Consider the following 23,763-nt stretch of genomic DNA (forward strand, 5'->3'; position numbering starts at 1 on the left):
TCTACTGCATTTCTCATTGTTTCATTATTTCAAATTCAAGACCATATGTTAAAGTTTTGTATAAGACATTGTCCTCCCCTGAATGGGCGAGGGGCTGAGGTGAACTGGATGGGATTTGGCTCTTAAAATTGCAGAGAGTCTAATACTTCATGTACAGTTTATACTGGGTGAAAATAATTCCTTTTGATACTACTTTTAGAAAAGATTGTAATATTTTAAGCAAATTATCAGTCTATCCAGTCAGTTTACAGCACTATTTTATAAATCACTCATCAGCATTACTGACTATTACTTTAAAAGTATGTATCAGGTCCTGGTGCATTTTTCATAAAAGTAGAAGAGCTCCCTTTATTTCTTTTGCTAACTATGGTACAGAGACTGTCACTTCTCTGTAGGGCTTGTTTAGTATTTTGGTACAATAATTTATTATTTTTTGGTAACACCTAGAAAATCCAGTTGAGGTTGAAGTCTAATTTTTCTAAAAGTTGTGTAAAGTGAGAGATCCTTCTGTCCTGAATTGATTACAATCTAAAAAAGAGAAGTCTTAAGATACCTGTATTGGGTCCCATGACAGTGTTTGCGATCTGTTGATGGAATGGACACCCTGGATACGGAGGGGTGGTGTGTTTGTATTAGTGCAGGCTGACAGCTGTGTCGTGGGGTTAGGGTTTTGGGGATTGTGTACCTTGTTACAGTTCTGCATTCTTGTACCGCAGCTGCAAAAGCACCCCTTCCCCTTGGTGAATTTTTGTCTCCAAAGGAAGAGCCTTTTGGCTCTGAAGAATGGCTTTATGCTCTTTGCCTACTTTTTAGTAGCAGCGAGGAGTCGCTAACACCCTGCCACTATTTATTTTGTAAGCAGTGCTCCAAGTTGGTTACTTTGTGGTTGCAGCTCCCTTGAGCGGGGTGTCTCCTGCTGGTACAAAATTGCTCCCTTACATAAGGGCTGCGTGATGCCCTCTTTGTGCTCGGGCTGCAGCTGTCGGGGTTTGTGATTGCTGCCGGCCGGGGGATGTTGGCAACGTGTGACACCGGCTTCGGAACACGCCTTTGCCTGCGCCTGTCCTGGGGGGAAGCCGCCGGCAAGATAAGGACTTTGCTGCTGGAGCACCATCTTTGGAAAGCTGGGAGAGATTCAGGTAGTGTTGACCAAAATGCCGTGGATGCCGGTGGTATTTCGCTTGACTCTGTCTTTTGTGCTAAATTAGTTTGTATCATTTGCTTTAAACAGTGTAACTGAGCTGTTCTGCACTGTTTAGTTGCTTGGAGCACTCCTGAATGTCCATGTTGGACTATTTTAGGTTGCTGTGTAGTTCAGTGCACCTCAGGATATTTTTAGAATGACAAAAAAAATGTAGAGGACCACAACATACAAAGGCTTTGTCCTGTAGGGTGATTTTACCTTTTATTTTGTCTTCTAATGGGAAGAAAATCTGTCATTTTTAATACTTCTGATATAGCCAACAAGCTGATGAGTGTGTGTAACATTTTCTGCTTAATATCCCTGTAGTTTCCTATGCCACTTGTTATTCTGAAGATGCATATAAAGACTTTGAATCCCACTGAGTCTCTTTTCTGTTTCCTATCTAATGATGTTGCTATTGCTAAGTTCATGTATAGACATAAATATAATGGCAATATTTTTGTTCTGTGTGCCATGGTGACATGTAGGAAGCCTTTATTTATTTTCACCTTCAAGCAGCATAATGGCTGCTGGTATTTTAGTAGTAAATTTAAACATTTAAATCTGTGTGCCTTTTGTGGTGTGAAGTCAAGAGAGTAAGGTGCATCCTCTCAAACAGGAGAGGGCTGTTTCATACTGTCCTCTTGATCCTGAAGTTTTGAGAAAAAATCCTGCCTAAGATTTTGCACTGTGAGGACAATTTGATATTCAGAATATATTTTTATTTTGAATGAATTTTCTTTTTCTTTTTTTTTTTTTTTTTTTTTTTTTTTTTTTTTTCCCTTTTTATTGTTTGGTCCCACTATGGAGAGATACTCTTTTAGTCATTGCCTTATTTAATTGCATCCCTATTGGGTGTTTAGACATCTGTAGATTACTAACTGTAACCACCCTGGAAAAAAACCAGTAAAATTTCCACATAAGAGTGGACAAAATATCAAAAATAATCAAAGAACTGTGTGGTGGGTTTCTTGTTGTTTGTTTCTTTTTTTGTTCCTGTGAACTCAGTGTTCTTTCTGATTGTAAAATACCAAGAATTGGAGACTACTGGTTGTCTGTCTGCTTTTCTGCAGACAGCTGAAAATTGTATTGTCCTCGGTCCGACTGTTCCTACTACTTTTTTTCTCCAGCATGCTCTTTATCTGTTCATATAGGCACATATGTTTTCTGTTCAGCACATTATTTGTAGATCCTGCTCCTTTATACTCATGTGCAGCATTTACTATTAGACTGTTTCCTTCCCTTCCAAGCCAGTTAATTCAAACAAGATTAGATCATATTGGTGCAATTTTTCTTCTCATTCAGTAATTTGTTTCTACCTTTCCTTTCAATTCTTTATAAGCCTACAAAACTTGATTTTGATTTATTCTAACTTTAAAATTTCATAAAATAGATCTAAACATTAATCAAAACTTTTTTTTAATCTATTCTTTTTAATCTGTAATAATATAACAGTTGAACTAGTTTGCTGTGTCTTGTACTTTTATGCCTTGAATATTGATACTTATGTTTCTTCATGTCTTTACTATCAATAGAAGTCAATTGTAGCATAATACCTGTAATTTTTTTTTTTTTTAATGAAGCTTATGTGTGAAAGAAGAAATAAAGTATTTTTATTGAGATAGACTTTTGTTTCTCGGTTCTAGGGCTTGTGCCATAGTATGGATTTGACAACATCACAGCATAATCATCTACAGAATCAAGGGGTCAGAGAATTCAAAAGACAAGAGGGTAAAATGTTTCTTATTTCACTATGTTTCCTTGTTGCACTTAAGAATAGTATTAGGGAATAAAGTGTCTTGCTAACAATGATCTATCTTCTAATTAATTTTTTTCTGAAGAACTGTGTTTATGGCATTTGTACAGAAAATGCAACAGATAACACGGTTGTAGTATGCTAGCAATGCACGAGGTATTTCAAGTATGTTATACCTGCATACTCTTGTCCTGGCAGCTTCCTGCTGGTGCCTGGCATCTGTCCTCCAGTTACTTGCCTGTGTCTGGTTCCAAGGAATGAAGCTGTGATTATGATCAAGCTTTTCAGACAGATTTGTTTACAGGCTGTCAGTTAGGAGAATTGGTTATTACAGCCTGATTTGTGTCTAGACAGCCTCAGACCCTGCCCTAAATACCTTCAGGGGCTGTTGGCAATGGTTTCTATTAAGTGCTTTCATGGCTGCACATCTTTGAGGACTCTAAAACTTCATAAATAGTCCCCTTTTTAGTGGTTATCAGGAGTAGACAAGGTATTAGGACAAATGTATATGTTTTGTGATGGGGTCTAGTTATGTTCTACAACTGAGTGCAAAAAGAGGACATTTGAAAAATTATTTTATTTTTCATAATATTTTTGTGTAAAATCTCAGCTGAGTTGTAGTCTGTGTAGGGCCAGGTAGTTCTTTTCCATGTCTATAAACATTAATCTAAGAGAATGAGGAGACATGAATTGGACATCTTTACAGACTTTGCCATCTTAAATTCTGTGCCTGGTTCTGGAGGTGTAAAAGTGCTGAATCTGATGCATGGAGATTCACCTGCTAAATTACTTTGAGCCTGTGTCTTGTTCCCATCCTTTTTCTCTACTGCTTTCCCCATTCCTATTTCATTATTTAACATGCCAGTCTCAGTATCTGTTTCTCAGGGTTCTTATTCCAGTTTGGTTTCTTTCCAAGTTTCAGTCATAGAATCATAGACTCACAAAATAATTTGGGTTTGAAAGGACCTTAAAGACCATCTAGTTCTAAACCCCCTGCCATGGGTAGGGACACTTTCCACTAGACCAGGTTGCTCAAAGCCCCATCCAACCTGGCCTTGAATACTCCCAGGGGTGGAGCATCCATAATTTCTCTGGGCAACTTCTTCCAGTGTTATACCACCCTCACAGTCTGAGCTCTTTATATTTGGTGCCTTACCATTTGCTTATTAATTTACTTGTCATACATTCTCCAGTTTAAAACTACTTATTTTTGTTCATGATTCCCATTACTACTGGTTCTCAGTTTACAGATCAGTCCTCACCCAGTCTGAGCATTCCTTTTATGGCTTTAAACAATCAGTTCTCCACACCTGCGTTGTTAGATGTCTCTCTTTCCTCACATGATTTCTCTTATTAGCTTTAACTCTCCTTGGCTAAATGTTTCTCAGACCAGATGCTACCACTCCTGTCTTAATTTCTTGGGAAACTAAATTACTTTACTCTAGTTGCATTATGTAAATTCACCCCAGATTACTTTTATCTCTGAGACAAAAGGAGAAGAACAATTTTGCAAGGTGTACATGTCCTTAGCAGTCCATCATCCAACTTCACTTGGCCATGGCTCAGTTTTTAATCCATCAATATCTGAGAAAATGCTGACCTAGTAACCTTCTCGTAACTCCTGACATTTAAAAAGGGACACACTCCTTCTACTTGCCCTGCCTGACAGGTGTCCGAATTGATGGCAATTCCTGCCAGCATATAAAACATCTTGGTGGAGTCCAGAGCAGTGCCTTAAATGGGACATTCATGGAATGGAGCCAAGTGAGAAGCATCCTAACCCTGTAACTTACAATTTAAGGTAATTCAGCTGAGAGGAGGTAGTGATGTAGCACCTCATTCATATTTCCTGGGTTACTTCTAATGATACTTCTTATCTCTCCCATTATCTTCTGCACTGATGCTTTTTCACTGGCTTCAAAAGCTTTGTTGTAAAATGTGAAAAACATCCTAGGACCTGAGTATGGACCCCAAGTCTGCCTCTTCACAGCTGAGTGCCTGATTTGTAGTTGGACTTTCCCTTGCTTTCCCCATCCTTCCAGCATGATCTTTGCAATCCTGGTTTCCTGTTGGCTTATTTTATTAATTTAACACTTCCCTGTTGTCTTTCTCTCCCCTCAGTAAGTAGACACACTTAACAATGTCTTTGCTTAAGACATTGCTAAACTCAAGTGAAAACTTGTTGTGTATGGGTAGAACAGAGGCTGGAGGCAACACTCAAATAATCAAGGCATACGTGACCTTTGTAGGGAAGTCTGTGACTTATTCTTCCCTCTCAGCCATGTGCACATCTTTCCTATTTTCACTTATTTAGTCTTTACAGTAGCTGCATTTTGACAATAAATAATATATCTCAACTTCCACATAAGAAAAGGGGTATGACTGCATAGGTTGGTGTTGTTAGGTTACTTTCTAGTCCTTTATGCATAGGAATATTTTAGAAATCAAGAATTATTGGTAGGTGAATACTGACAGCATTTTTTAAGGTCTCTTCCTATCTGTCAGGAAGTTAGCTGCCTTTTATAATGTATATTAGACCATCTAATTTAAGAACAGAGTCTGCTTTGTAGTCAAAGGGAAATAATTTAGTTATTTTTAGAAAGTAAATAGCTTCTGAGCCTAGACTTGGAGATGTTTTCAACGACAGACAAACATGATGAAGTAAAAAGGGAAGTACTTGGCAAACTTGAATTCATTATGTGTTCAGGAGATAAAATGACTACAGTACTTCTATTTTCAGCCATTTAATGTTTCTAGATGGCCTTTGACTTGGATAGGGCTGGGATATCAGTGTTGTAAATTTGAAATCAAAACCATACCTCTCAAGCCTGGGTAAATACATTGACTGGATGCTTCTCTTGTTCTTGTTCTTGTGTCCTTATTCTCTGGGCTAAGTGCATCTTGTCTCTTGGCTGAGAAGAGGCTGCCTGTGTGTTGCAGTTTTGCATTTCAAAGTTTAAAGTTTCAAGCATTTTGTTACCCTGACATGCAATCTGAGATTGATCAATATAATACACACCTTCATTGCCATCACTTCAGCAGACTGTGCTTCTAATGAATGTAGTGGAATGCCTACACTTATGTGATGATATCCCTTTTTTGTAGGTAGGGATGAAGTAGGGAAAAATTAACTGCAGTTTAGACATACTGGAATGGTATGCTTTATATTCTTAGAAAGGTGTAGGTTACATCTGACTTCTGTGAAGTCAGGAGCACGATTAGCTTTCCCTCCTAACACCTTCCTGTGAGAGCCCTTATGCTGAAATGGAATAAAATAGAAATAAGTGGAAGGAAATAAAGATACTAAAGTGATGCTACCTGAAATTTAGGGCCTACATTGTGATTCAGGATTGTGTATGTTTCCATGGAGCAATCTGTAGTGCTTGTAGGACTAGGGCTCTGATTCTGACATGTCAGTAGCTCAGTAAAAATTCTGAGACTCCAGAGTCCCTTTCTATTGTGATCTTTATGTAGTTTTAGGATAAATTTGATGTGAGCCATTGGAAATCCCCATTTGGATTTATCGGGATACCTTTGGATAATTTCTATCAGTGGAGTAATGTAACTTGTCTCCAGTCATCTCTTACAGTCACAGAACTGGTTGCAGGTTTGCTCCCTTACTGATCTTTTTGCAGGTATCCTCTTGACTCTGGGATATATAGATAGCAACAATATTTTTGCTTATATTTTTAATATAAGCAATATGTATTATATCTATTATTTCCACATTATGTATTATATCTATTATTTCCACATTATATAAATAAAATGCATATTAAATATTTAGTTTGGATAACTTCACTCCTGTGTGTCCAGAGTGGGGGGTGATCTGAAGAGTCCTGGATTTCTTGGAATATCTTAGGAACTGTCTAGTGTCGCTCAATCAGTAAAACAGCACAGGTAGTCTTCTTTTGTGGAGGCAGTTGCTGAGAAGTCATAGTGGGACCATCTTCACAGCTGTTGGTGCATGGTATTAAAATATTTGTTAGAACAAGTCTAAATGGTAAACTTTAAATCTAAACTCTGTATGTGAGAGTACACTGCTTCTGAAGATGGGAGAATATGTTGCTGTAGGGCTAAACTTTGTCAGGGCAAGTTCATGCTAAAGTTTTAGATTTCATTCCTTTTGCCAGTTGGAGAAAATCCATCAAAGCAGGAGAGAAGCAGATGACTGGATCTTATTTCCTTATGACATTGGGCTGTGACACCATTTGACCTCCTGAGATCAGAGTCAGGCCAACACTCGAAAGAGAGTAATATTTTTTCTTCCCTGTAGGCTGTTCCCATTAATCAATGGGTGATTTTTTTTTTTTTTTAATGAATGCTTCTTCTAATCCACTAGCAAAGTACTTGGAGTATGTTTTGTTACTTTAAATGTGTCTTAAATTGGAGATGTGCTAGTGGTAGTGCTAGTATATTCTTCATATTTCATGGTGGAAGGATCCTTTTACTTTTTTAGCTGTGTTAGTTCAGGTATCTAGATTTTTTGTGACAAGTGGTGTAAATAGCTGATCATGTAGCTTGTTTCTAAACAGGTAATATTTCTACTAAGTCTAAGCACAATTGTGCACATAAAGATTGTCCTCATTTTTATAGAAAAAAGATGCTGCAGTTTGCAATATTTTCCATTCTGACCTGGTCTGTTTCCTGTTATTTTCTTTCTAACTTCCCTTTCCTACTTGAAGGACTTCTCTAGCAGAACTCACATAATTTTGTTTCTTTAGGCTTTTGTTCTAACATATAATATTTTGACATTTGTTTAACATGACACATGAATATGTCAGCAAAATCCTCTGGTTCCCTACACAGGATTTTGCAGCTTGGCACACATTTAACTAACCTGCCACTGACTTCACAACTCCAGTTTTCCACATGATTAGTATGTCTGTCTGGAGAACTTTGCATTTTAGTTACTTTGCCTTTGTGAATGATGTTTAGGCTCATTTGACATAGTTGATTCAGTGCAAGATGTGTCAACAGTACATGAGGTTTTCTCTCAGTCCTGATATTAATGTAAAATAAAGTGAGCTCATGGAACATGCTCCAAAGATGTTAGGCTTCTATGATAAGCAATACTTTATCTAAAATATTCCAAAGAACAGTGTAAGTAATTAACCTATTAGGCAAAAGTCTAAAGAAGCTTAAAGATATTCTTGAAGAATTTGGAGCATCTATAGAGATAAGTTTTTGTACACAAGTTCAAGACGAAGGAGTTTACTCTGTTTCACTAAGAAAAATCATCTCAATTTCTATATGTTACCTCGACTGGATCAAACTGCTTCATCTTATTGTAAATAAGGTTCTGTCACTAGAAACTCCAGTGGTTTCTGTGTTCACTCATGCAAATAGATAAATAGGCTGAAGAAAACAGTTCTGTGTGCATACCTCTTCCACACTTCTCCACATCAAAGAACAGGGTTGAGGGCTGAACACAACCTCTGTGTTTGTCTTCTTCTGTCTCTGTGAAGAAGGGAAAAGCCAATCCTGGCAGACTTTTAAGTTCTAATGGTTCAGTACCTGTGCTCCACTAGTATTGCTGGAAATACCCATTATGCACTTCCATTCTTACAAGAATTGATAGCCAGGTCAGTCAAACCTCCTCTTCTCTTATCCTACCCTATTCTACTGATGAGTTATCTCTTTCTGTTTAAAATGTCATTAGAGTCCGTTCATTGACTCATAATTTCAGGGCTTTTTTTTTTTTTCTGTACAAGAGAATATTCACTAATACAGAGGTAAACACTTCCAGGAGAATAGTCCCCTTTCAGCTTTTTACACCTGTTATCATAGAACTGGTTTGATCAAAGCACCAGCAAAATTTCCTTAATGTTTTCAGATATTAAAAGAGTTTGTCTCACTTGGATTTTACTTACTCTTACAACAATTTTTTTGTCACTTGAAAGATTTCCCACTTGTTCTTTATTCTTCTATTCTCAGTGCTTTGAGGGCAGTTACAGAAAAAAAAAACTTATGCACTTTTGTGCACTCCCACAAGAAGTTGTTCTGAAAGATAAGAAGCAGCAAACAGGTGTGTTTTTTGCTGTTCAAAGGGAAACTTGTATGAAATAAGTGAATCTGACTAAAATTCGGCACTCCTTGTTTGTCAGCACTCTTTGTCAGGATAATTGACATCCTGGTTCTGATAAAGTTTCTCCTTTGGATCTTGTCTAACATATGATAACTCTGATGAAACAGGTATTATTTTTGATTCTTCACAATAGTAAGTGTTTTCTTAAAGGGAAAAGAAAAAAAAAAAGCTTCTCCAGATAAGCCACCTGGAAGATTACTAAAAGGATAAGATGGGCAAAAATTCAAGAGGTGCTATTGTTCAGCAGATTTGGGATTCTTCTTTCAGGGGTACAGACAGTGCTCAGGAAGAGAGCAGTGGCTTACAAACTCTATTAGTGTAGTGCGATGCAAACCTGAAGTAGAAAGTTTGCTAATCCTGTAGGGAATAGGTGGGAAATGTTTATTGAGTGCTAGAGGGGCAGCTGTAATACTGCTAAACTTTTATAGATCTTCTCACAGGAGCTTTATAAGTTAAGACCTAATAAGTTACCAGTTTCTCAACAAAATTGGATCCAAAACAGATGTCAAGTGAGGAAAATCAAGAAAAATGGTTGTAATTGAAAGGTAATAGAAAGAATAGCTTTTACTTCCACAGCTAGTAATGATCACAGAACAAGATCAGACTGCTCTAAGCAATCAGAGAAGATAAAAAGTAGGCTATATCTGGTATGTTTGGAAACAGGATGATCTATTAAATACACTTATGATATGCGTATGATTTTTATTATTTCTTTCATAAGAGAAAGATTAATTTTGCCCTGAAGCAGCATTTCCCTGGCACTTAGCTCATGTTTGTCAAGAGCTCCCTAATTACAAGCACAGTGATGCATGTGTTTTCTCCCAGCTTAACATTAGAGGCTTCAAGAGGCTGACACATACTGCTTGTTTCCCGATATCTTAAAATACCATCATTTCAGTGTCGGGCATTTTATTTTAGTTATATTAATAAAATTTCTGAAAACTCTTTTCCCCCAGTAGTATATGCATGATATGATATTTAATTTTATATTTAATCCCATGATTAGGGATCTTTTCCCCTGCAATAAATTCTACAAGTACTGTGGTTGGTTAGTTTTTATTGGGTTTTTGTGTCTTAGTGCCAACATAACAAATTCAAATATTTTTGGTTTTTCTTCCTTGTTTGCTGCTATTCTCTATTTTCCTGTGATGCTGAAATTTGAGTTATGAGCTTAAAGCACTGGCTAATAAGTTTGAGCAGCTTCATGATGTCTTTTTCTCTGGTATCATCTTTTTCTTTGTTCACCCTTGCTTTTGTTCCTTAGACCTTGTATCACAAGGAAGGAAGGGAGACTTTGTCCATAAGTTATTACAATAAAAATACTGAGGCATATGGCAATATAAATAACAACACCTGGGGCCATTATGGCCTGTGACAGCAATGATTCAAGGGGGAAGAAAATGTGAAGAATCCTCAGTAGAACAAAGTCTTTTATGTTGATGAAAGAATAAATGGTTTCATTTTCCAGAGGGAGCAGATCCCAAAATTAATATCTGTGATTTTGATGGGAACTGCATGCTTGATACAGAAACTCTGCTTTGGACAAGGTGGTAACTGAGTTGTCTAAATCTCTAGCATGCTTTCTAAAAGGTGTAGCCTGTAAACATGTTTTTCTTTCATTGGTTGCCAACAGATCATAGTTGGCTATGAAAGCAAAATTCCCATGAAAACTTGGAACGAATCTAAGAAAACCTTTCCTAAGGAAATGTTCTAGACAGCATCACTTACATATTTTTTTTCTGACATTGTGGTTCAGTTTTTTGTGATGATGGCAAAACTGAAACTAGCATGTTATTCTGCTAAAAAGGAATGAAGCCTCTTCTGTTAGAATGGTTATCCAGGATTTTGTTAGTTATCATAAATATTCTTTGCTTAGCAACAGGGATGGCATTCAGGATATCAAGCCAACTGGAAAGAATCCCTCTGACAGGGCTCTGTTGGGGTGGGTGGATAAGCTTTCCTGACAACACAAGTGCTTTCACTCCTGTCTGTCATAATTTGTGTTGCTAGGATCTGTTTCACAAGTTTTGTGACAGACTTATACATGATATTCTGGCTCCTTTTGTTTACTGTCAAAAAGAACCAGAATATGGGGAAAGTGAACAGTAAAAGGATATGGCGAATAATGAAAAATATGGGTGCATAAGGCTGTGAGTGTCTTTACTAGGGCAGCTGTTCTTGAAGGGAAAAAAGAGTTTAAAAATTTCCTTTGGGTTGCTGAAATGGAAAGCATTGTATGCTAACATTCCCCTTCTTTACTTTTTAGGAACTTGGCTGCTTCAGTGAAACATTAAAAAATTTATTTATTCACACACTGAAAATTTCAATTAGAATTCAGGAGAATAGCCATGTACCATGCTAACAATTTATGGTGAAATGTATTTTATTCACAGATATAAATTATATTCTTGTTTCCAAATCAGCTTTTCAATATGAATTGGTAGTTTTATTATCAGTCCACTCAGCCTCTTTGACATTTTATGTTTTTGCTTCCAGGGGAAAAAGAAGATGAACAGATAGTTGCAAAAATCATGGAGAGGCGTTTTTTTCCTGATCATATAGCTTATAAGACCTGGGAAGGCTTTCACTTTGCCGGCCATGAGATAAGAATTACAGAAGCCACTGATTGTTACGGGGCAGTCGTCTGGCCATCGGTAGAATATTTTTGCAGTATAGTTATTTTTCATTTGTGGACCTATCTAGCATTTTAAGATTTGTTTTGTATCATAAATATACTTTTTTATATGTTATAAACCCAAGGAAATAATTCTGTGCTTCTCTGTCTCTGTTCTACAAATCCCAAACCTGAATTTAACCTGGTTTTGTGTGGACTTATGTTTCTCAAAGCTTACTTGGTATTTCTTGTGCATGCCCAAATCACCCAAGATGTATGGTCTTGTGTCTCCCCCTTGCTTGCCAGTAGCTTTTAATCTTATTTCCCAATTACGAACATACTTTGAAAGAAATATGGCAGTTTTTTGATGATTGCATTTCTATACGTTTTATAAATACAGATGGCTGCGTAGCAGGCAGATCCAGGTTGCGGAAACAACAGTGATACAAGCTCACAAGGTGTTAGCACTCATAGAAGCTATTCAACCTACTCATGTAAGGAACAAATTTACCTCGTTAATACATAGACATGGGAAAATGTTCAGCTGGAGCTTTCAGTTTCTTAAACAGCTGGAAATCTAGTTGGAGAGAACCATTGAGAGAACCATTGTCTTTGGCTCTTGATATAAGAACCATCAACACATTCACCATACAAGTAGTCTTCTTCAGGTTTTGAATCCATACAGTGCAGCAAACTTACTGTTTTGAAATAATTAAGACTGAAAGAAATCTCCAGGGAGGTGCCACAATACATGATTAAATTTTTGTCCCTAAAGGAGAGACCCAGGATGCTCCATTTCTTTCCCAGCTGCCCTAGCCTCCTAGGATCATACTGTTTTTTAGAAGTATGACCACAGTACAGCTGAGGATAGCTGTCCTACTCTTCTGCTTTGAAATCCAAATGATATTCCTGGTTTTAGGAAACCAGGACCAGTCATCTGTACTATATGTTTTGATGACCTCAGTGTATGTCTTCATGGAAAGTTTGGCTGACTACCAATTATTCACACAAAATCATGGACTTCACTGAAAAACATATTTTTTTTTCTGGAAGGGCTTAGCCAGTTTTGTTGTGGAAGGAAGATAACCCTTCAATCTCAGTCTCTTGATGTTCTCCCTTCCACTTCCATCTTGCTGTACTTGAAATCTTATGAAAAATGTCTGCCAAATTTTCAAGAGTGCAGAAACTTTAAGGAAAGTAAAGTTTCTTCATGCTTCATGGAAAGGAATGCAGATTTCAAAGTTTCCCTGATTTAACTCTCAGAAAATTTGATTATGCCAGTCAGTTTCTATAATAGAATACAGCAAAATCCTGAGGGAAGGAATTATAGGAATTAATATGACTAGGAGGAAATCCTAATATAAGGTCAATTATAATGTCAATATAATGTCAAATATCAGACCCAGTCTTTAGGAACCTGACTTCAATTATTCCTGGTTCTCACAGGCTGATTTCTATATCAAAGTGCTGTTGATTAAATGATATATGTAAGTTCGGACTGCCTTCTCTTCTGTGCTCTGAATTAAGAGGTAGAAAAAAAACCCCTTTGTTTTACTTTCTAGCATGTTATCATTGGGCCAGCAGTCCTCCTCATTCATAATTAGTTAAAAGCAAAACTAATTTTGCTGTGCCAGAGCAGGCCCGCTAATGATTGCCTTTTGAAATGGTCATCTGTATTGTGAGAGGATATAGCAATCATCTTATTTGTCAATGGAGATTCTACAGTTATCAAAGTCCGAGAAAAATATGGAAGTAAATATGGAAACTATCTTTATGAGAGAAATAAAATTAGCAAATTCTATTTCAACAGGGAACTAAAACTCACTGGTCAGTGTGAGATAGGGCAGAAAAGCTGAAGATTCTTAATCACTTTAAGATTAAGAATCAGTTTATATATAAACTGATTGGTTTATATATACATGTGTAAATTTACAGTTAACCAGTTTATATATACATTACTTATATAATCAGTTTATATATACGTGTGTAAGGAGTCTGTTGTAGATGCTCTTTGTGAGTATATTTACTATGAAAGTTTGCTAAGCTTGACAAGATAAGTAAATAGAAACTACAAAAAAACTGAACCAGAAGAAAAGGGGGTAAATCTATTTGTCCCATTTGAACCCTCACAATAATTGATTATTGTCAGCAATAATTGACTACTGGAAGAACTTAACAAGGGTTCTTGTGGATTTTCTCTCAGAAATAGTCTTTATATCAAGACGTTTTTGTGAAGGACTGGTTTTTATCTCAACCAGAAGTAAGTCCAGTTACAAGCAGGAATTGGCAGGAAGTAAGTCCAGTTATAAGCAGGAATTGGTGACTGGAATTTTACAACTCATGTCATATGTTGTGACAGATTATCTACTTATAGTTGCTCCTTCTGTCTGTAATAATTCACAGACTTATATGGATTTTGGATATGAAAATGCATTTTGTAGCATTTATTTTGTGGCCTATAGAGCCCAAAGAACATAGTGAGCTGTGGTTCTTTAGGGATAGTGCTTGAATAAATATTGCTCATTTGAACAGACAACAATTTTTTTGCATGCTTTTAACTGGCAATTCATATTTAGTCAAGGGATTTAGTTCATTATTTTGTTCAGTATGTGAATTAATTTCCTCCCCTACAGGCTCTTGTTCTGTGTTATTTTTTGGAAACTAATTCTAAACAATGCAATTTGGTTGACAAAAATGTGATTGAAATTGGAGCTGGAACTGGTTTGGTCTCCATAGTAGCCAGTTTGCTGGGTGAGTATATGATATTTCTCTTATGTTCTTGGAAACACCTCTCAGATAAATAATAGAGGACAAATAATGTGGCTTGGTTCTTCTCGGAGGCCATTGTATGAAAGCTTCCAAGAGCAAGAAACAAATTCTAAAAGGCTTGTTTGGAAACATGCTTTGGTGGCTTTTTTTTCTGGGAGTGTATTGATACAATAAAGGAGGTCTCAGTAGATATGTTGTCATTAGCTATGTTAAACTGGGGGTCAAAATAAGAAATCAGTGGCTTTGCAGGGTGTCCGTGGCAAACAGGTTGAGCCAAATGTAGGTATGACCAGTGCATCCTCTTCCTTTGACCAAACCAATTTTGGATGCCAGGTCACCTTCTATCCATTTGTGTTTCAATATTATCCTTTAGCAACTTGATCTTTTTGCTCTAGACATTGTTGTGTTTTCTCTCATGGCACCCTATTCATCTTCAAGAGTAATCCAGGTCAGTGGGTACTGAATTTTAACAGAACTTTAGCTTTTGGTAGTCTGAAAAAGCTTCTTCTTGTGTGAGAAGGGAAGAACCTGAGGTAATGCTTAAATCTCATGCTAACTTCTTGGATTCAGTAATTGGTATTCATCAATCCCTAGTCAGCCACTGTACTTTTAACCAGTGAGATATCAAGATAGAGTAAGTATCTGATTTCTCCCCAGCAGTTGCATTTAGATGTCAATCTGTAGAGTAGAGCTACAAGGAAGCAAATATTTATTTTAAGCATAATATTTAAGAGTTATTGGGAGCATCTACAATTTTTTATTGCCCTCAGTGAGAGTTATCTGATAAAACCAGTTTATTGTGCAGTGGCTTTTGTGAATGGGCTTTTACTCAAGTGTTGATGTATGTTCAAATACTGTATTTGTTTTCTCTGTGTCACAGGTGCCTTTGTGACTGCCACAGATTTGCCAGAACTACTGGGAAACCTTCAGTACAACATTCTCCAAAATACAAAGCAAAAATGCAAACACCAGCCTTGTGTTAAGGAGTTGTCTTGGGGAATTGATATGGAAAAGAACTTTCCTAGGTCTTCCTGTCACTTTGACTACATTATGGCTGCTGATGTAGTTTACCACCATCCATTCCTGGATGAACTCCTCCTAACTTTTGATCACTTGTGCAAGCATGATACTGTTATTCTGTGGGCCATGAAATTTAGGCTGGAGGAAGAGAACCGATTTGTGGACAGATTTCAGACACTGTTTGACTTAGAGATGATTTCTAATTTTCCCAGTTTGAACATAGCCTTGTATAAAGCAATGAGGAAAGGCAGGATGAAAGCCAGACCTTCCAAACTGGAGGTCTGAAGGAGAGATATGGTGAGGTGACAGTTGCAGCTGTTCTGCAGCTTTTTCTCTCTTTAATAATTTCCATTTTAGTAGCTGTTGACACTTACATGAGTGACATTTCTAGAGATAGGTAAAATAAATCATCAAATTCCTAGTGCATTCCTATAAATTCCTAAATTCAATTTGCCAATAGTGATATACACAGAAGAGATACATCTGTGAAATTGTCTTGACTTTTATGTGCTAAGCTGACAACTCTAATAATTTTTACAAGTCTTACCATGATTGTTATGGGTCATATAATGAATATTTCCAGAAGTTTTCAATTACAGCTTTGAACAGTCTCTTATAAGTTTGAACAATTATTTAAAAATTTTAGACTATAAATCTTTGTATTTAAAAGTTTTGGTGTTAAATCTGATATTTCCCCATTTTCACTATCATGTTAATCCTTCCTTTGAATACTCTTAATAGGACATTAAATTAGCTGAAAAAACCTCACCACCTGAAAAACACACTTTTTGTGATAAAGGGAGAGAATACATTAATTACTCTTAATGTAATGTTTATGCTTTCATTTTTCTATTTAAATTTAGGGATTCTTCAACACAAAGAGCACATGAAGCAAGAAGGATTTAAATGTTTTGCTTGTTGCTTGAACAAAGGTCATGTATTAGAAGCATACAACAACCAGCTGCCGTTTACAAAGACTTTTAACTCTTGGTCTGGAGTTCTGCTCCTCCAAAAATAGACGGTTATCTGAACCTGATGGAGCAACAATGGAAAAAGGACAGTGACCATCAAGAAAGGAGCTGTGCACTGCTGGCTGCTGGTGGCTGGAGGCAGAAAACTAAACCAGCCTGTCATGGTGTGGCTGAAGCATGGATAGAATTAGATATTTGTTTGGTTTTTTTAGTATGGGCAAACAAAATACTTTCTTCCTAACCACTCAGTACTGCATGCTCCTGTTTTCAGTGGCCTATCCAAGAGTTTTCTTTTGGGGAGGTTAATAAAATTATTCTTTCCACACACATTTTCTAATTCTGTTTGTAGTTGATTTTGAGGCCTTCAAGTCTCTTTCAGGCTAGAGAAGAGAGCTTTATCACCTCTACTGTAGCAGGCAACTGCCCTAGTAGTGTGGAGGCTCTGGGGACTGTCAGTATTTATCTTTTAACTCCTATTTGTATTCTCTCAGGGAGTTTTATTTTTTATTGTTGACTTCTTGAACATACTTTTATTTTTATCTTTGATTGTAGCAGATGCATGTTACTTATTTACTCTGGCACAAGTCTGGGGCAGAACTGTGGTAAATGTGATGTGGAATGTACTTTTTGCCCCAGCTGAACATTGGTGTCTGATGTTAGAGGTGAAGTGGTGCAGAGAGGAGAGGCTGATCTGCAAAACTTTGCCAGTGGGAGCTGGATATCCTAGGGCATCCTTGCTGAAACACAAAGGGTGACCCTAGGATAAAACTAAAGCAAATAGCATGTCTTAGCCCAGAAGCAAAATTAAAATAAAGGAAGTTAAGTCTATTTTTTACCTGCTGCTGAGGAATCACATGTGAGATTTTGGCTTGGAGGTTATTAGACAAAAATCTAATCCTCATCAGTAAATTTCCTGTGACAAATTTTGTAGAGGTAGAATCCTTTATTGGATCAATCAGTATAGCTAGAAAATTAGACTCTATACCAGCTGACAGGGAGTATTACCCCTCCTTACAGAAGTTAATGTGCCTATGTCCTTAGATAATTACAGCTGTAGAAAAACAGGCTGCAGAATGGAAATATTTGGAAATAATTTTCTTTCTACACTGTGTAATAGAAATAGTTTGATTTTCTCTCCCTGCTTCCTTACTCTTAACTTGCTTGCAATCATTGAATCGACTGCAATTGTAACCATAATCTTTGTATCTGAAATGGCATCTCAGTCTACAAATGTTTAATGGATAAATGGATTGGCACTATAATTAGTGAAATGACCTTGTGGACTCCAAAATGATGAAGGCAAAAGAGGAAGACTACTGCAAAGCCATTAAGTGTGATCACTTTTAAATAGCTATCCTGCTGACTTGCCCTCCTGTTTGAACCACAGACTGATCCCTGCTGAGCTTCTGCCGAATTCAACAGGAGATGTGTTTGTCAAATGGAGTCAGGATTCAGCACTTCAGGCCCAACAGCTTGTTAATATGTACTGGAATGCAACATCAGCTCTCTTTCTCACAAGTCTGCCTAGCACTGCTGTGTGAAGCTTCTTGGGAAATCTCTAGTGACTGGCTGCTCTATTGTACAGCCACCTTTTGTCCTCTGGTGTGATGGGCAGGTTATTAGCCATGACCAGTGGAGGGTGAGCTTGTATTTGGCATTTGCCTGTGGAGTTTATTCCTGCTCTCTGAGAATAAGTCTCACATAAATGTCGAGTATTACTGACCCCTGAAGTCAGTCATAATTTTAATAACCACTTATTCTTTGTTCTAATAGCTCAGATAAAGGATCAAACTGCCAATCAGTGCATTATATTACTAATACAGATGGCATTTGTAGCTGTAGTTTCTGAAAGGCGGCGGGCAAGAAGGTCAGTTAAATTTGTGGGTGAAAGAGCTCCACTTTTAAAGAATGCCAAAGGAGGATCTGCCTGTGCTGGTAGGCTTTTACAGTCTCCTATAGGGTGTTATGAAAATCAAACTCATTTAAGAGATAAATTTGGATATATGGTATAGGTTCAATCCATTCAACGGGTTTTATATCTTTCAACCTAAGAGCAGCAGTATATTTAAGTAACTTGATGGTATTTACTAAATTTTCCACAAACAATATGTTTTTCAAGTACTAATACTTTCAGGAAGGGTTCTTTTTGAATAAAGTGTATGTAGAATTATTACAGTGATTAACTTTGCTGCTTATATTTTCATCAAGGTTTTTTATGAATCTTTGCCTTTTCCTTCTCAGAATTAAAGAAACAAACATTTTCAACATCGTAGAGTTTCCATATGGTCATATTTTGGTTTTGTCTCTCTCTTGCTGAATTTCAGTTTTGCAGCTCTGAGTTATTTGGTTTTGTTTGCATTATTACACCCACCCATTTGGGCTTTTACCTCTTATAACAACTGTAAGAAAAAACTGTAGCTGCTGAAAATTTAGGAAAAACATGTTCAAATGGCAGTACAGATGTACTGTGCAAATCTAATTTTCATTTAGAAGCAGTAATGGAGCCCCAGCCTAAGAAATAAAACTGCTAAAAACACCCAAATAACTACCCCTAGCCCAAACAGTAGCTGAATGATGCACAACTTATATTGGCCATTATACAAGCACTAGTCAGTGCTAGGTGAGCAAAAAAGACCAAAGAATAGCACGTGTCTTCCTGAATGAATCTTCATTGCCAGTCACACTGAGTATGTCAGGTGACTCAGTCATCTGAAGAAATAGTACATGTACCAAACAACCCAGGACCTTGAAACCTAAATGGATTTAGAAGTCACCAATTTAGAAGTCACCAATTCAGCCAACACCCTTTGAAATATGGAGACCTGAATGGACTTTTCCCTATTCAGCCACTGCTACTGCACTGGAAACCTTAAGGTGATCTCAAGATAAGTTCAGTGGCAAAGAAAGAAGGAGCTGTCAAGATGTCATTGCTCCATTAAGAAATGGACATGTTCATTCTTATAATAGGTCTGTGACTTCAGGGAAATGTTGTTACATACGTGTAAAGCAAAGAGGAAACTGAGCTAAATGTCAGGGGATTTACACCTAACTAACAGGGGAAAGTCCAGTATCACAGTAAAAATAACATTTCCTATGCTCTACCTTGTTTAAATTTTTTACATTAAGAAAAAAAAAGTAAATAAATTTTATTATTGCATAAAAACAAATACTTCTGTGCCACTCTAGATAAATTATAAACACCCTAAAATTATAAGCACTCAGCAATAGGTCAGAAGAAAATAACAATTTTTCCTTTTGCATAGTTAATCCATCCAAACACATAATACACAGTATGTATTGGATAGTCTGGAGTTTCAGAACGATTCAGGTTGGACGACACCTCTGAAGGCTGTCTAGTCCTACCTTCTGCTCACATCTGGGCTATATTCAAAGTCTGAACAGGTTGCTCAGTTTCTCCAGTAGTGCATGAAAATCTTGAAGAAAGAAGATTCCACAATGCACCTGAGCAGCCTGTTAATTTCTTCCCCCCCACCTCACATATCCAACTGGAATTTCTCTTGCTGCAACTGGACATCTTTCTACTGTCATTTTGCAATGGACCTGTGGGTTCATCATCTCTATAACCCTCTTTTTATGCAGCAGAAGACAGCTATGAGATCCACCACTCATGTTGAAGAAACCTAGCACCCTCAGCCCTTTGCTTCCTCCTGCCCATTAACCCTTTCAGTCCTCCCTGGCATTCTCTTTAGTTTGTTAAGATTCCCATTACTAGTGGCTCCACAAGTTGACACAGTCCTGCAGACAGGGCACCATTATGCCACATAGAAGGGTAATAACCACTTTGAATGATCTGCTGGCCACAGTCTTGCCAGTGCTGTTAACTTACATCAACTGCAAGGCTACAGCACTGTCTTTGTTCCTGTTCCATCAAGATATCCTGTTCCTCTTCTGCAGATCCAGTCTCTAGGTTGTCAGATCATGAGCTGGCATGAGTTAAAGCCTGCGCTTTTACCTTCTGCTACTCTGTTGGACCTTATGTGGATTTTATTGGCCTATTCCTTCCATCTGCCAAAGTCCCTCTGAGCAGCACCTCTGTTCTTCCCCTGTTTGGTGTCTTGGTAACATTTAAATTCAGTTTACATGGACCATTGTCCAGGTCACTGATGGAAATTAACAACATCAGTCCCTGCCACAACCCCACCTGCATCACTCCTACAGACTGCTTGCTTGGGCTTTATTTTGTTCACTAGTTTTGAGTTAAAAGGCCCATTCAGTTTTTAACCACTCATCCATCTGCATCTCTACAACTGAGCTACAAAGCCTCTATAGAAAAAAAATGTGATAAAGGGATGCAAGAAAAAGCACTGTGCTCTGCTTTTCCACAGGAACAGTCATAGACAGCAGTTAGTTTGTTCAGATCCTTAGCAAATTTGTATTGGTTGTTTGCAAACATATGTGCTTGGAAATGTCTTCCAGAAGCATTTCTTGCATAGTCTGCCTGGAGATGGGATGATACAGACTGGACTGTGGTCTTCTTGAGCCTCCCTCTAGTTTTTTTTTGAGTATGGACTAATATTTGCTTTTGTTCTCAGAGACTGGGAGCTGCCTCTGTCACCTTTCAGAGTTTAAAGCACTCTTACAAGTGACACCAGCCAGCTTCCTTGGCATCCTAAAGACACTGCCTTGTCCCATGGATTTCTGTGTGCCCAGAGGGCTTAAGTGGACCCTAGCTTGGCTGCTCCTATGCCTACTGCTTCCACTAAATTCTGTCACTAAACAGGAAAACAGATACAGAAATCTTTAGAGCTGGCTTTGCCAGTAAAGACCAAGGAATGGATTAGCTCAGCCTTTGTCATGCCCTTTTGTATATGCTACCCCACTCAGCAGTAAAGTAATACTTTCAGTTGTCTTCCTTCTGCTGTTCCTGTGTAAAACCCTTCACGTCCATATCTTCTTATCCAGTCTCAGCTTTCCCAACTCCTGCACTGCCTGTTTGAGCAATGGCTTTTATTCCTCCTTGGTAGCCTATCCATATTACCACTTTTTGGGTATTTATTATTTTTTCCATTTTAGCTCAGTTGGAATATATTCCTTTTCATATATGCTATTTTTTTTTTTTTTTTTTGCAGAGTTCTCTCAGCTTTCCACATGGTAGGATAGACCAAACATCAGTGAGGAAGTTGCTCCTGAATATTAGTTAATCTCTTGATATTTTTGCTCTTCAGGATTGTCTGCAATGAGATCTCATCTACTCATTTCTTGAAGTCTTCTCTTGGGAAATCTAATTCTTTAGAATATATTTTAATGTCATGGAGTCAAAGTCTTTATTTTGATACTTGCCTTCTTCTTCTCTTTTCTCAGACCCTACAACTCCCATTTCAGTCAATGCGGCTACAGGCTCTACTCATTTATGAGACCATTATTATGGGTAGAATATCCAGCAGAGCACTTTCCCTGTCAGGCCAGTCCAGCATCTGCTTGAAAAAAAATTGATTTTTGACCTTGAAGCTCTCCAGAAACATCTTGAATTGCTTGGAGTGTTGCAAGTTACTTTTCCAAGATACATCAGGGACGATTAAAGTCCTTGTGAGAACCAGGGACCACTATCCTGATGCTTCCTCAGACTGTTTAAAGAAGGCTTGCCCACCACCTTTTCTCTACGGGATGGTCTATAGCAGATGTCTGTGTTGGTCTTCTGTCTGATCTTACTCATAAGCTTTTGGCTCACCCATTGTCTAATCAATAGCAGGGTGTGATTTATTTGAATTTCTTCTCATAGAGTGCAAATCCAGTCCTGTGTTTTGTGGGAGGATGAATTGTGAGAGAATGGAGATAGTGCTGAAGGCAATCTTGCCCCTGAGGAGTTGCATCTGAGCTAATTACCAAAGAGTAGGAACAGCCTTGCCCTTAACAGGTCACAGCTGTGTCCAGTAAGGATGGGTGTTATAAAAGAGTGGATTAGCTGGTTGAGGGGAGAGTTAGAGTCAGTTGGCTGTGCTGCTGTGAGGAGTAAGGATCAGGTGGTCATGCAAGGGACCATAAGGGTTATATATGCTGTGAGGGACAGGAAGAAGTCAGCCGGCCATGTGGAAGGAAGAGAAAAGGAGAAAATGTTGCTGCCTGTGAGAACTCACAGAGAGAAGGTATGAAAGTTTTACAGTATGGTGACATTCAATTCCCATCCACCATTGACTGGTGCCAAGCACCAATGCCTACAGATTTTGTCCTCTTTTCCTGTACTTCTTAAAGACCTGTGGATCACGGCATAGCAGTCATGCCATTTACCTGAAATACAAGAGCTTAAAATATACCAGTGTGATTATGATTACTTCTGAGGAAGAAAGGTAATTGGAAATCAAGAGAAAAGTAAATCAAGATTACTTAAGAAATGCTGCAGTCTTAGGGACTATCCAGGCATCAAGTCCAAATGCATTGAAATCTTGAATGCTTATGTCATAAAAGGTCCATAATTGGATAAGTTTTCTAGAGAAATTAGTTGATTTTTAGAGAGTATTAACCTTGAGTATGAAATGATTACTTTATTGGATTACCCAGATTATGTATTATCAGATGATTATTATAACAAATTAGCTATAGGCCATCTATCCTCCATGTTCTTGACCCTACTCAAGCTTGAAAGCAGTTTATGTAAACACAAAATGTTGTTGCTTAGGGGATGCCTGTGATTATTACACACCTGTGTGTGGCCATGACTGTTGCACTCCAAGGGGCTCAGCCTTGGCAGCAGAGTAGAAGGGACATACAATTTTGGCTGTGTTCCTGCCAACACTCAAGCAGTACCGTATAAACTGGTAAAAGTGTATGAACACTCTGGGTAACTGTGCAGATTTCTTCATGGTAGGAACCATCTTTGTTCACACCCAATTCCTGGGGACCTCTGTTAGTGCTTTGTCTCCCAGAATGGGCAGAACACAGTGCTCCGAGACAAGTGCCTGAAAGACTTTGGCTCAGATGAAATGTTGGATGCAGACTCTTCAACTTTTGAAATCTGTTTTTCCTAGAAGCACAAAACCCAAATAACTTCAGTCAAAGTGTGTTTGTTGAAACTAATGTGTGCTGTTAAACTCACTGTTTTATACTGCAAATGAACTTTGTCTATAGTGTCCCAGCAAATTCTAATCAGGAAAATGCAGTGGGGAAAAATTTTGTTAAATGAGCTGTGCAAAAGATTGCAGAGATAAGAAGTCATTTGCAAATTATTGCTGAGCTATGTAAAATAGCTCAGCTTTATTCAATGTTTGTTTGCAGTCCAGTGTCCGTTTTTCGGTAACCTCATAGCAGATAGCCCATATAGTATCCCTAAGCAACAGAATAATAGGCTCAGGAAAATGTTTTAGAACACAAATTGTCTGCCACAGTCTGTGAAGAGAAATCTTTTAT

General features: G+C 37.7%; 1 protein-coding gene across 2 annotated transcripts; it reads left to right on the top strand.

The window, feature by feature from the left end:
* The first annotated feature begins 100 nt into the window (after positions 1–100).
* LOC110470529 (protein-lysine methyltransferase METTL21E) lies at positions 101–16,730 on the top strand. Of its 2 annotated transcripts, XM_021530228.2 has the most exons (5): positions 101–1,139; positions 2,830–2,914; positions 11,524–11,681; positions 14,275–14,392; positions 15,291–16,730. In XM_021530228.2, the coding sequence occupies exons 2-5, from the start codon at positions 2,845–2,847 to the stop codon at positions 15,713–15,715; spliced, it is 771 nt and encodes a 256-aa protein (XP_021385903.2). In that variant the 5' UTR covers positions 101–1,139; positions 2,830–2,844; the 3' UTR covers positions 15,716–16,730. The 2 variants fall into 2 exon arrangements, with proteins under 2 accessions (XP_021385903.2, XP_021385904.2); XM_021530229.2 differs by lacking the exons at positions 101–1,139; positions 2,830–2,914 and adding an exon at positions 4,462–4,740.
* The last annotated feature ends 7,033 nt before the right edge of the window (positions 16,731–23,763 follow it).

Source organism: Lonchura striata, chromosome 2, assembly GCF_046129695.1.
Source record: "Lonchura striata isolate bLonStr1 chromosome 2, bLonStr1.mat, whole genome shotgun sequence".
Taxonomy (NCBI): Eukaryota; Metazoa; Chordata; class Aves; order Passeriformes; family Estrildidae; genus Lonchura; species Lonchura striata.

What these genes read in the sequence shown, in the direction of transcription:
- LOC110470529 (XM_021530228.2), top strand. Translation starts at nt 2,845, where the DNA reads ATGGATTTGACAACATCACAGCATAATCATCTACAGAATCAAGGGGTC. An exon ending in GGGCAGTCGTCTGGCCATCG is followed by an intron (nt 11,682 to 14,274) that starts GTAGAATATTTT and finishes CCTCCCCTACAG; the next exon opens with GCTCTTGTTCTGTGTTATTT. An exon ending in CATAGTAGCCAGTTTGCTGG is followed by an intron (nt 14,393 to 15,290) that starts GTGAGTATATGA and finishes TCTGTGTCACAG; the next exon opens with GTGCCTTTGTGACTGCCACA.